Genomic DNA, 14,376 nt, shown 5'->3' on the forward strand with positions numbered 1-14,376 from the left:
CGGCGTGCGCATACTGTGTGCTGTGACAGTCGGAACGTGTTTGCGAAATATATAGATAAAAAAAACGAAAAAACCAAGTGGCGGTGGTGGAGTGAAATGAACACTGTTGGAAGTGTGTATGATATCGGTCAGCTCGGCTGGCTCCTCTCCTCCTCACCGTCCCGCTAGAGCTAGCTGTTGGCTGTAGCCTGCGAGGCGGAGGAGGAGGAGGAGGCGGAGGAGGAGACCGCCGTTACTCGCAATTTCCGCGAAGTTTTCTGAAGCCGTGTGGTGGAGGGGTTTTGACGTTCGACTCATACAGCAGCATCGTTTGCTTCGAGCGACATCGTACATGAGCGCTCGTCCCCCGGACGCGTTTCATCTGTCGGGCTATAGCTAGCTAGCAGATGCTACCGCACGTCCCCAGCTGTGTTTTGAGAGAGTGCAGGAAGAAGAGATGCGTGGAGTATGTTTGATGTTTGAGTGATGAGAGGGAATTGCGGGGAGCCGAGCTAGAGCTAACGTCTGCAAATAAAAAAACAAAATAGCGTGACGGACTTTAAAGGAAGGTCCTGTCTCTGTTGCATGCACCACACACACACACACACCAGGACCACAACATTATCAAATGCACGTCTCAATGATACTCGGCGAAACAGCCCCGAACGCTCCGTATTGCAGCAACGACACATTTATGTAAAATAATGCATTTTTCTTACGTGGTTTGGCGTGCGAGGAGGGGACGGATTTAATCCGGTGGCGAGAATGATGCTTGCAGGGATCGGACCGGGATTTTCTCTGTCTCTCTTGCTTCCAGCTGCTGTTGCCTCTACCCCTTCGCTCCGACTGTATTCCTTCCAATTCGCCCTGTTCCTCTTGTAGAATTCGCCCTCCAGTGGAGAATAGTCTGATGCAGTTTGATAAAGAATCCCTCTTCCAGGAGCACAGGGGAGAGAGGGAGACAGAGAGAGAGTGGGAGAGGGAGAGAGAGTCTCTCTCTGTGTGTGTGTGTGTGTGTGTGTGTGTGTGTGTGTGTGTGTGTGTGTGTGTGTGTGTGTGTGTGTGTGTGTGTGTGTGTGTGTGTGTGTGTGTGGATTAGGGGCCCAAGAGTGAGTCATCTGACAGCACTATAGACCCCCCCTCCTAACACACACATACACACACGCACACACACACCTGCATCGACACGGCTGATGTATTCTTCATAGATAGATCAATCAGATTGATACTGAGACAGACCCAACCCTGCCAATATAGAGCAAAGGTGAGCAAAACTCATCTTCATTTTGTGAAAATAATCTTTTTGGTGTACAGGATGACACGTTGAAATTGGAACAAAAACGTAAATGATGAAGACCAATACAAATCTCCATGCAAAAAACTTTTTATGGTGTGTGTGTGACTGTGTTTGTGAATGTGCATACGCACATATGTGTGCACATGCTTGCATGCATGTACACACATTTTTATGTCCAGTCACATTACCTTCCAACTTCTCCAGTTAATGGCTTTTGCTCTCTTCTGCTGTAGTGGTGTGTGTCATTAAAAAGCTTGATTAAACAGCCCCCCCCGCCGCCCCTATGAGCAGATGGACAGACACAGGAACCCTGGCCTCTGGAGTTTGGTGAGGCGTCGCTGTTTATATAACCCAGAGAATCTTATTAAAAATCCCATAGCCTTCTGTCCTAAAGCCCGGAGCGGGGTTAATTAGCTCACGTCTCCGCGGTTGGCATGCGGGGAGGGCATCGGAACGTACAGATAACACTGTAGGGGGAGGGGGAGGCGAGAGTCCGGCCTTAGCTTCCGACGTCTGACTGGGAATCTCTGGAAGAGAGGACTGGAGGATACGGTAGTTATGTTTGCACTCGCGTGCACATGCTGAAGTGTACGAACGCACGTGTGTGTACGCATACACACGCGCACTTAGATGTTGGCACACACGGGAACACACGTTCAAATGCACAGAAGCAAGTTGCAAAGTATGAAAGAAATGTAATTGAAGAGGAAGAGAGGCGCAAAAAATATGTAGCAACGTGGATGATGGAAAATAGGTTGTATGGCCATAGAGTAAAAGTCACAGATGTGTGTTTAGAGATGAGTATAGCAGAGTCCTCCATGGTAAAGCCATCAGGACCAATGTGTTTGTGCGCCAGTGAGGATCCTGTGGTTCATTTGAAGCAGTTTGGGGATGTCATGAGGTTAGGGTTTTATAGGTTTATAACCCTATAAACTAACACATCTGGCTTAAGCTAAAACCACTAGTTGCCACCAAATGAGGCAACTAACTAAATCCTCATGCAGACTAAAAAAACACAATAACAAATACAAAACACAAACAGACACGCACACAAATCCAAGTATAGTAATAGACACATTTATTTTAATCACAGGCAAGATTCCCTTTACACTATGCTCTTTTCAGTTTCATGTTTAGCTTTTATGTCATACACACACGTTTACAACCCAGAATGCATACACAAACAAGTGGAGGAGGAAGAGGGGGATTGTTAAATAAAGTGGTCTGGAACTACGGGGGACGTCTCCTTGTGTTTCTAATGCACGACAAGCCTTACTCAGTAGTGGTAGTGTACTATAAAAAAAAGTGCACACGCTCTATTCAGTATAAGACAGCCTCATATACCTTATAATGGCAATTTAAAACAGTGATGCATTTCACGCGTTCAACATCTACACAAGGCAAACCCACTGGAAGGCACGGGACTCTCACAGTCAGTCATCTTTTTTATGGTTATTTTCTTTTTCTAAGTTACTCGTACACACACGTCAGGTTACCTATTGTACTTTTTCTACTTTTTACAGCCATCAAATCAACTTGAAATATCTCATAATCAACATATGACAACATCGGTTCAGGCACAGCACTCACAGGAAGTGGAGAAAGCACTGACAGGAAGTGAGAGAGCACTTCCTCCGTATGGTCGACACAGGCTGGGCCTTATGCAGGTGTATTCGGGTGATCATGGCTGGGAGATAGTCCAGTTGTTTCTGTACAGGATATCGTGTTAACGCTGGTGCTCTTTTTACACAAAACAACCAAGGTTCTCAACGGTCAGTCCTAAAGTCCCAACTCTTCCACTACCAGACCGAAACACGCTGCTGTCGTCAATATTTAAGTTCTGAGACCGACGTCAGCAGAAGGCAAATCGTATGAACGGTATTTAATAACTGAAACGTTGACAATCGTTGTACGATATGAGAGACACAGTCTAGTGCTGGATGTCCGTAACTGTTTCTATATAGATGTGTGTGTGTGTGTGTTTTAGGGAGATACAGTAGTAATGAGGGATTATACTTGGGATCTATTTTGGGTAAAGGGAGATCTTGGTGGTTTCTGGCCCATCCCAGTATGCCCATGTGGTTCTTCCCAGCAACACTGGGTCGTCGTTGTTTAGTTTGTTTTTTTTGCAGGTTCAGTTAATTTTTAGTTCATCTATATTTAAATGTTATGGACTTTCTATACATTAAAACAAATGTACATCACGTTGATATATCTATCTATTCTTGCTACATAGCCATTGTAACATTTACATTTTCAATACATGCAGTCGCTGTACAATTTCACTTGTTTTCACTTTCTCTCGTGGACCAAACACTTGAGACCAGGTGTCTCAGATATTTGCCTCTAAAAAAACCTATAAAAACCTAAATAAAGTTGATCAATGGAAATGACGAAACAACATATTCGGCATGATAATGCCATTCCTAATATCATACAAAAGCATATCTCAACAAAGAAGAACAACTCTGCATTGAAATGGACTAGCAGCAACATATAAGCTTAGTGCAGTGAAGACAAAATGTTAAAAATATAAATCTAATAAAATCCAACAAGCCGCCAGTGCTTGTGGGTCAAAGAGTTACATAAAAGCCTCCAGTGCAAATTACGGGATGGATCTCGACGACACGTCTATGGCAGCTCGACTCTGAATATGCAGTGGTTGGATTAACAATAAGACCCCCATTTCAGTGACGCTCATATCCGCTTTTTGAAATGTGCTTCCAACAAAGCCAAACCTTGGCACCTCTTGACATTAACGTGAATTCAAAACAGGGATGGAACAAAAAACGAACAAAAAAACACGATAAAAAAAAAGAAAGTATTCTCTCTCTCTGTCATAATTCAAGTAAGTCATTTCCTGCAAATCGTTAGTGCTTTGTTACACATCCTGTGGCCGTACCAAAAAGAGACGACAACAAAACATACAAATACATTAAAAAGTATTTACACCGACGGGTTTTCTTTTGCCTCATTCGGACAGGACTGTCAAAGCAAAGGCGGAGGGGGGGAGGTGTGTGTGTGTGTGTGTGTGTGTATGTGTGTGTGTGTGTGTGTGTGTATGTGTGTGTGTGTGTGTGTGGGGGGGGGGTGCAGAGACAATCTCTACTCACCTAGCTAGGCTCAGATTTCAACTAATCCTCCCATTGGTTAACCTATAGACCGGAGGCGGTGCATTGCCGCAGGTGGATGATTGGGGAGGGGTCCTTCATCATTCGGTATGCGGTGGCCACAAACACCGCCGCCCAATCAAGTGTCCCGGATCGCGTCCCTAGAGGGGCGTGTCGTAGACGCGCTCGGTGGACCCCTCCTCCGTCTCCTCCTCGGACTGCGGGCCCTTGCTGAGCCTCTCGCTGGTGGACGACACCGACAGGCTGCTCTGGGTGCCCGCGTCGTCCCGGAGCCTGGTCTTGCTGCTGTCCTGGACGAACTCCTGGATCTCCACGGGCAGCCGGCGGAACTTGTCCTGGTACTCTTGGTCCAGGTCGCTCTGCAGCTGCGCGGGGCGACAAAGGGAGAAGGAACAACCGTGGTGGTTAGGTCGATACGCAGGAACACATCTCCGGCATCGGAGAGCCTTGTGATGACTAAGGCTTTCATCCACAACTTCAGAAATACTGAGTCCTCAAATAAATTTTGGCAAAGAAAACTTAACACACATATAATATGCGGTAACGTTGGTTCTATTTAATGATATACGCAATACATTATAAACATTGTTTCTTATCAGTATTGTATGCATTATCGTTATCGACTTGTGTTCCTTATATGCATGATTGCACTTAAACATTGGCACTATTTAGTATTGATTTATTGTAAATATTACTTATCTTATTCATTTGACCAAGTTTGATCCTTTTGTACTTATTGCACCGTGGGTCAGAGACAAACGCAACTTCGATTTCTCTATTTGTCTTGCACCTATTTGGGAATGGACAACAAAGCTGACTTTGACTTTGACTTTGATGAACACGTAATGTACCGGCATCGGTAAGCCTTGTGATGTGGGTGATCAATCAAGCAACGTTTAACAAAGTCAAATGAGGTAAAGGTGCTTATGCGGTTAAGCTTTATGATAATGTTCAGTCATGAGTCATTTATAAGCCTTCAGTTAATGATGGATTGATCTTTAAAAACGTTAAATATACATCTGTAGTTTAACGTTCTTTTTAATGATTAGTTACTCAGGAACTAAAGGCTTGTCAATGACTTATAACCAAACGTTATTATAAAGTGTTACCAACAGGAGAGCGATGTCATGCTGTAACTGCCCGGGCACTGCTGGAGGAAGGCCTGGATAATTATACTGCATGTTGATGGTCTGTTGTTGTTTAATTCTCTTGTTGTATGAGCAATTCCATTAAAAAACGGAGAAATTCCCTCCAGAGTTGCAAGATGGGAGCAGGCAGCCAATTTAATTATGGGCAGGCAAAGTGCTCAGTAGTACAAAGTAAACTGCCGTCTCGGCCGTCTGACAAGCGAGTGGCTAGGGCAGAAAAAAAACGACATACTGGCTGTCAAACGCAGATGGAACATGGACAACACTCACAACAACACATGGGGACAGATTAACTCAAGATAACATATTGCACTTATATTATATATATAATGCAACTACGAAAACCATAGAAACAAACTAATTATTGGCAATAAAAAAAAAGAAGTCACTGTGAGCAAGTAAGTTCACTTGTTTACTTCTGTGGCTCATATCACGACATCCAGTCGTATGAAATGTTTCTCCGGGAATCCATTTGTTTATCAGAACAGGCCTCCTGCGTACTTATCATAACTTCAGAAACTTCACATTTCATTTTGGTTTTTTACCTCAGAAAGTCTTTCGACAGAAAGCGCAAAGAAAAACAAAATCAAAATTCAATAACATGCAAACCAGATAACAACGACTTTAAATGGTTCACCTCGACCCGTACAGCATGTACTTTGACATCCGCAGAGAGTGGGCCCCGGGTTTAGTTTTTACCTGGAGGCATGCCTGCGATGATTACAGATGACAAGATTGTATTCATTTCATTCCAATAATTGCTTAAATGCCGATTTCCCTGGTTAACTACTCACCCAGCTCCCCCGGGACAGCCATAATTAAAAAGACAAGCAGCTAAGACGAATGGTGTCAAATGCCTTCCCTGATCAACGCCGCTGTATTTGTTGAAGCACCATAAAAAGGCCCAACGTCGACCCGTAAAACATTGATTTTGAGAACATCCCAACCATGGATATTTTGTCTTTTTTTGGGAGAGAGCCCAGACACATAAGTGCTTCAAGTAATGGGGTCGCTGTTCAGTGACCCCGTATACTGCAAACACATGACAACTTCAGACCAGGAAACTGTGAGGACGGATATATGCTAAAACAATATAGGGAAATCTCCAGACGATGAAAACGTGATTTATGGGTCATTCGAAACGGAATTACATATGCAATTACAGACGCAGTTAATGAGCTGTGTCATATCACTTGAATTGATGAGTCAGACTATTCTTAACATTTTTGTGGGCGAGTACTGTGATTTCTTTTTTGCCTAACCCTGCCCTATGATGGTAATATAATAAAACAACATTAAATTACCAAATGAAAATTGGCCGCATATAAAACTAGCTTTTTATAAACTGCTTCAAACTCTCTTAGGCTGCTGTGCTCTGTGGGCCCTATCTTGCATCCGGCGCAATTGACTTAATCACTGGCGCATGTGTCGTTGCTAGTTTGCAACTGGCCGAGAGTGTTCTTTTCCCTCCTGCGCCACGCGTCAGTAAATTAGGGAATGATCTTGTGCCCCAAGGGGCGGTTCGGCGAAAGGAGGAGGCGTTTTCTGGCGCAAACCTTCCCTGGTGCTATTTTGCAGTTTTAGAAACCACTTGCGCCACAAACCAGGAAATACCTGGTTTAAAGTCAGTGGTGCGTTGTTCAGTTGCTATTTTAAGGGCGCATGCATAATGTTGCTTGTGCACCTTGCGCATAGACTTTGCTTCTCTCATCTACCTAGCCACACATTCTTGGTAAATTATTTGGGAAAGAACATCTGATAAAGCGGTAATAAGTTGTACTTTTGAATCAATGCAGCTGCAAACACCGTACAGCAAACACATATTTTCTTGACACAGACATCGTGTACATGCCCATAACTTTTAGGATTTAGGATAGTATTTGACCGTGAGCAAACTAAACACGTAACGCATAATACATTCCATGGCAATGTATATTAACGGGGGGACACATGCATATTAGGAACACAAGTCGATAATGATAATGCATACAATACTGATAAGAAACAATGTTTATAATGTAATGCGTATATCATTAAATAGAACCACAGTAACCGCATATCATATGTGTGTTAAGTTTTCTTTGCCGATATTTATTTGAGGACTCAGTATTTCTGAAGTTGTGGATGAAAGCCTTATTCCATGTGTGAATTAGGCCATATTATTTGGCCATAAACTGAGCCATTTGAAATTGAAATTCATGTGCATCTGTCTCATCGGAGACTGCAGACGCACTGTCAAAATATCAACTCGTCAGATTCAAATGCGCTCATGGCTCTTAAAGGGGATGGGAGCTGGCACTCTCATTGGTTTATTGCATGTTACGCACAAACCACACCTACGGGTAATTAGGCTGCTTCAGACCAACCCTTTTTAGATTTGCGCCGGAAGCAAGAGTCATTTTTGCGCCAGTAAAATAGCGGCACCGCCATAGAACCGCCCACAAAGCTGCTTGCGCTTGGCGCTTCTCACTTGCGTTTCAGACCGTTAAAATAGGGCCCTGGGTGTCACATTTCCAGGTGGGTAGTTTAAGGTGGGCGAACGGCCTTGTCCATTGTGTATCAGATTATGTCCTCCATTTTTATGATCTCACCATCTAGCCTTGACGGAAAGAACTGATGTAACACAAAAAAACTGCAGGGGCTGTGGCCTACATCACTCTCAGTTTGTGTTTCGTTTCCGCATAGTGAGATAAAAACAGTGGTCCATCTATATCTGTCTGCTTCCATTTAGAATAAATCCTTGTTTATATATTTAAAAAAGAATGTGGATCTTCTTTAACAAGTGTTTTTATGAACTGAAATGGTGCTAACTTTAGGGACAGCTTCATCCCAATAGAAAGAAACACAGGTTTATTTTGCATTCTACATACATTTACTTAATTACTTTAAATGATTAATGGTTGGGCCTTGAATTTGCACCAATTTGGTAGCATTTGGTAGCCGCAAACTGCTGCTGATGTAAATGCTGTGGCCTTTACCTGTCTCCCTGTGATTAGGACTAAACTAAAGTCACATTACGGCTAAGAGGATGAGGAGGAGAAATACATAGTGAGAGATATGAGAGTGAGTGTGTGTGGGTGTGGGTGTAAGCATGAGCGTAAGAGATTGTGAGTGTGACTGTGTGTGTTTGAGTGTGAGTGAGTGTGAGTAAGTGTGTTTGAGTGTGAGTGAGTGTGTTTGAGTGTGAATGGGTGTGTGTGTGTGTGTGTGTGTGTGTGTGTGTGTGTGTGTGTGTGTGTGTGTGTTGTGTGCGTGTGTGTGTGTGAGAGAGTGTGAGAGAGTGAAATCCAGTGAGAGAGAGAGAGAGGGACAGGGCAGGCACACAGAGCTTACAGTGGGACTACTTCAGCGGAGGACAAGGCCGCGGAGGCAGGAGATAATCATAGCCCTGCGTGTGCGTGTGTGCGTGTGTGCGTGTGTGTGTGTGTGTGGTGCACAAGGGGGATGGGATAACGGTGCGATGAGGGTTGTTCAAGTGACATCATGTGAAGGGGGCTCACATCGCTGGAGGTCCATGTGGAGGTTAAGGGGAGGCACAAGAGGGCATTATGGGATGTAGGGGCAGATGAGTGGGTACAAGGGGGGGGGGGGGAGGACGACGAGGAAGGTAGAAGAGAGGACGTGTATGGGAGGGGAGGGGGATTTAACTGAATGGAGGTGTGGAGAGGAGAGCTGGGGCTCCTTAGCTCTATCGAGCAGCAGATGAACGGTTTTCTCCCGAGCACTCCCGACAAAAAAGAAGAGCAGGAACAATGAATCTAGTGGTGTCATCATGGATTACTGCCCACTCCATTGGCAGATCATACTCAGACACGCACGCCTCTCCTTTTCTCTTCTCTCCCCCTCTCTCTCAGTGTCTCTCTCTCTCTCTCTCTCTCTCTCTCTCTCCCCCTCTCTCTCTCTCTCTCTCTATCTCTCTCTCTCCCTCTCTCTCCCTCTCGGAGTTAGTGTCTCGTTGGCCTTCGTCTCAAAGCACAACAAAGGAGCGCTTGATTTCTGTCGCTCTCGAGCTGTCAATAGTAGCACAGATCCCCATGGGGATTGTATTGCATTTTGTGTTGGTGTGCTTGTTTGCGTGTTTGTGTGTGCGGGATGTCTTGGACTGCTTTACCATATTAGCCCGCCCCAGCTCTTCCCCGACACCCCCTCTGCACACGTGACCTACTTAGACGAGGTACCCTATACATTGTACCCTATGTGTGTGTGTGTGTGTGTGTGTGTGTGTGTGTGTGTGTGTGTGTGTGAGCAGCAGCCCGGCATATGTATAAGCATGTGTCGGGCCGCTGCTGCTAGCGTTGTCGTCGCGCCCCGGAGAGGAGCAGACGCTTCCTGCCGCCGACAAACCAATTTCCTCTCTCCACGTGTGGCGGGGAATCGAACAGGTGGAAAACAAGATGGGGGGGGGAGGGGGGTCTAGGTGCTTGTGTTTGTGCGCAGATCCGACTGTGTGTGTGTGTGTGTGTGTGTGTGTGTGGGATCAAAAGCCCAGATGCATGTGGCTACGGCCGTCTGTTGGAGAGGGGGGGTGGGCGAATGACGTGGGGGGGGGCACACAGCTTGGGTAATTATTAAACCTCTCAGGAAATGATGGAGGACAGGATAAGGAGATTGCTGTTTTACTATTTGGTCACTTAGCATTTATAATCAAAAGGCTGTTACAGTGAATTAAGATGGAGGACATATAGGAGCAGGTTAGGGGCTGTGGAGCATCTCTCTCAGGTTAGGCTGTGGACACTTGCTTTTATACAGAGTCTATACGCAGTCTTACGGTGCCGATATTTAAACAAAAGAGCCTGAAGATATGTGTGAGAGAGGGAGAGAGAGAGAGAGAATTGATAATTGGAACAGAAACATGGATTGTGTTATATTCTATGAATCGATATGAATGGAGAATCGGAAGCGTGTGAGGAAGGCATGTGTGTGTGTGTGTGTGTGTGTGTGTGTGTGTGTGTGTGTGTGTGTGTGTGAGGTTTGGTCTACTTTATACGGTCTAGTTTATGTTGAGACACTGACCAGCAGCCAAGTCTGCCGGCCAGCTTTGAAATCTGTTTCACAACACTGTCATTTGCCCGTTTGCGCGAGCACGTGCACGCACATTCCTAAAATACAACACTCTCTGACCTTCTTCACCAAACGGCCTCATTTTGACGAACCATCGAGGGAAGGTTCCTTCCGAGGACCAAATTAAGTTTTTCTGTGCCTGCTCTCAGCCCGGGCTGGTGACATAACGGCCGGCGCCTCCCTACAACAAGGCTCGGGAACCGCCGCAACGGACGCCCTGATGGTAAATGGACTGCATTTATTGAGTGCTTTTATCCAAAGCGCTTTACTAAAATCCTCCCACTCATACACACATCCACCCACCGACGGCGGAGTCACCCATGCAAGGCGACAGCCAGCCCGTCGGGATCGGTGAAGATTACTAGGTGTTTGCTCAGGGCCACCTGACACTCGAATCGAACTAGCAACCTTGCGGTTACCAGCCAACCCGCTCTACCTCCTGAGCTACTGCCACCCTGATGAATCTGTAGGCGTCCACGAAGACGCAGCAACCACCGCAATGCTAGATGAACTGCATTAATGCAGCGCATTTCAGAGGCTGGGCACTCAAAGCGCTTTTTGAGTGTCCAGTGGCTTTCATTTATCCATTCAGTGGCTTTAATTTATCAATTCATTCACACATTGGTACACCGAGGGCCAGGGGCGCTGCCAGGAATTTTGGGCCCTATGAAAGATTCTAATTTTGGGACCCCCCCCCCCCCCCCCATCTATCGACTGTTTTTTCAAAACAAAAAACATTTCAAGACATTTCAAAAAAAAAAAAAAGGCAATAATATATTATATTATTAATTGCCATCCGCGGGCCGTGGGCCGTGCTGTGTTGGGCTGGGCCCTTAGAATCAGTACCACTTTTCCCCGCCAGGCAGCGCCCCTGCCGAGGGCCACAGTCACCTCGTCGGCAGCAGTTAAGGTTATAAGGGGTTTGCTCAGGGGCACCTCGGCACTGAGCTAGGAGGAGCCGGGGATGGAACCAGCAACCTTCCGGTCGCAATCTGCTCTGTCTCCTGAGCCACTGCTGCACATCAGCGCGGTTTTCCGAGAGGGAAAACAGGATGCACTGCAGAGTGGAAACTGGCTGGTACTTCCTACTTCCATTCTCTGGACACACACTCAGAGACTGGCAAACACGGACGCGCACACACACACACACACACACACACACACACACACACACACACGTCTCTGGGTGTTCTTTCAAGGGCCCGGGGGATAGCGAGGGAAAGGTGTGTTACAAAACATGGCCCAATTAGGAGCTCATTTCTAGATCACGTGACCAAACGAGAGGACAGGGTCACCGCCCTGACAGGATCGCTTGCTGAGAATTTTTTTCATTTGCAAAGATTCATACAAACTACGACATGTGTGTGTGTGGTGTTTCAAGGTTCAATGCGTGTGTTTTTCAGTGTGTGTGTGTGTGTGTGTGTGTGTGTGTGTGTGGGGGGGGGGGGGGGGGGGGGGGGGGGGGGGGGGAGTGTTCATGCAGGGTTGGGTTTGTTTGAGTGCCTGTTTGTCAAAATACAGAGAATGTACGAGTCAGAGAATCAGAGAGAGAGAGAGAGAGAGAGAGAGAGAGAGAGAGAGAGAGAGAGAGAGATGAAACCACTTTCTTTCTTCAGAACTATATTTGTCAGAGAAAACCAATTGGAAAATAAAAGCATCAAGATAAGCGAATCCTAGTTACGGCAGAAAGGGCATTGAATGAAAACTAAACAGAAAAGACCAACAGAAATATTATAAATGGGTCCATTTTGTCCTTATCTACTTCCATCCTGCTTCAAGCGGTTGTCATTGTGTGCTGCCTTCTACTGTCATGTGATTTGACATTTCAAGATAGTCTGCCAAGATGGAAGAATTTAAATCAACCTCTCGGCAAGAGGTATTAAACGTGCACAACCATTCATAACTAAATAACTAAAAACGATAAAAACATCAATAAATGCTGTCAGTTTGTCATAGCTTCCGTCCAAATGATAGATTGTCCGCAGACACCTGTACACTTTTGCAACCAGTTATACAACCAGTGATAAAGGTCATAGACACAATGGATGTGGATATTTGGAGGAGCATACAAAATGTATGATGCAATGTATGAGACACACAAATAAAGTGTGTGCGTTTGTGTTTGTGTGTGTGTGTGTGTGTGTGTTATTGATGCGACCTTGGCAGGCAGAGAGGTTGCTAATCAAAGTCTGCGAAGAGGCAAGCTGTGGCCATGTTCACAGAGAGGGTGAGATAGAGAGAGAGAGAGAGAGAGAGAGAGAGAAAGAGAAATGGAGCAAAAGAGTAGAAGAGAGAATAATAGTGAGGAGAGGAATGGAAGGAAGAAAATTGAAAAACAGATTAAATAACCTCACATACCCCCGTGTCTCACACTTTTATTTTGACAAATCTCACATCCATCCCATCTCGCCAGCGTGGTCAGTGATTCGTCCTTGCAGTTAACGATGTCTGTGATTGGTCGATAACACCTCTCCTTATCCTTATCCTGACCTTGACCACACAAAACTACCACCATAGCTTGTTATTATTCACCGTTAAAGATCCTATCTCAAAAAAACAAACTAATTCCGACTCCCTAAAAAGAAACCCAATGTACAGGTCCCGTGTGTAATCCCACAATAGTTGGGATTAAGAGTACAAAAGCTTCGGAGCGGCCATTCCCATCGCCTGATGTACTACGTGTTACCCCACATTCAGTTTAAATTATAAATGACTTTGGTCCAGCATAGAACTGCTGATCTGGTTAGCATAACACTATGGAGGCTATAGATGCTAGGTGCTAAAAAGGGTTACATGTTATATGTTGAGCAAAAATGTTATTTTTGCTCAGCATATATGGATGGTCATTGTTGATTATCAAACGTACACAGTAGTAACATGCTACATAGAATGTAATTGCCTGCTTGTTGTTGATACATTGGCAACTACTTTTCAATAATATATGAGCAAAAATGATCTAATAAACAATTTATCTTAATATCGAAATGACCCATTTTGAATGACTTATTTAACCAGCTTCCGACCGTACCATGTTAGATAACTGTTGTTGGTTATTCCAGGCCAACAACCCAATTACATGCCAGGACCAAGAGCCAATCACAGGGAGACGTGGAGGTGTGTCATAATATGATTAGATAAAAAAAGAAAACATACAGTGAAAACACATTAGCCCTCAGTAGAATGTTCTAGAAAAGCTGGTCCTCAAGACTAGAGAAAACTCCTCTAATTAAATCTTAGAAGAACAGTGCCTCCACAACACAACTATCTTATTAAACACGCACCCTCTCTGTTCTCTCTCTCTCTCTCCGTCTCTCTTTCTGTTCTCTCTCTCTCTTCAAGCTCTCTCTCTCCGTTCACGCTCTGTTCACACTCTCTCTTCACACTCTCTCTCTCTTTCTCTCTCTCCCTGTTTACACTCTCTCTCTCTCTTGTGCTCTCTGTTCACTCTCTCTCTCTCTCTCTCTCTCTCTCTGCTATCGCCCCTAGCGCTGCGTCATTAGTTCTTCGGTTCCAAATTAACAGATTGTAGAGGTTTATATTGGCTGGGAGAGATGGTGGAAGGTTTGTGTGTATGTGCATGTCTGTGTATGTGTGCGTTGGGGGCTACCCAAGTTTCCATGACGACAGCACAGGACTCCTGCCTGTCGATTCAATGAGCATATGTGTGCCTCTGATTGTGTGTGTGTGTGTGTGTGTGTGTGTGTGTGTGTGTGTATGTGTAGATCGAGGGTTGCCTATTCATTCACAATCCTAGTGCAGT

General features: G+C 45.1%; 2 protein-coding genes across 3 annotated transcripts in view; both read right to left on the minus strand.

The window, feature by feature from the left end:
• Positions 1 to 820, minus strand: part of plcb4b (phospholipase C, beta 4b) — a 79,534-nt gene extending 78,714 nt beyond the window's left edge. Inside the window, exon 1 of the mRNA XM_079753141.1 lies at positions 699 to 820. The gene's annotated coding sequence lies outside the window, so the exon portion shown is untranslated. The remainder of the gene's footprint in view (positions 1 to 698) is intronic.
• Positions 821 to 2,376: 1,556 nt separating this feature from the next.
• The window catches only part of plcb1l (phospholipase C beta 1-like), a 133,516-nt gene continuing 121,516 nt past the window's right edge, over positions 2,377 to 14,376 (minus strand). For both annotated transcript variants that reach the window (XM_079753138.1, XM_079753137.1), the window contains exon 33: positions 2,377 to 4,772. In XM_079753138.1, the coding sequence (XP_079609264.1) occupies positions 4,548 to 4,772 (225 nt within the window). In that variant the 3' untranslated portion in view covers positions 2,377 to 4,547. The remainder of the gene's footprint in view (positions 4,773 to 14,376) is intronic.

Source organism: Pollachius pollachius, assembly GCF_949987615.1.
Source record: "Pollachius pollachius genome assembly, chromosome: 16".
Taxonomy (NCBI): domain Eukaryota; kingdom Metazoa; phylum Chordata; class Actinopteri; order Gadiformes; family Gadidae; genus Pollachius; species Pollachius pollachius.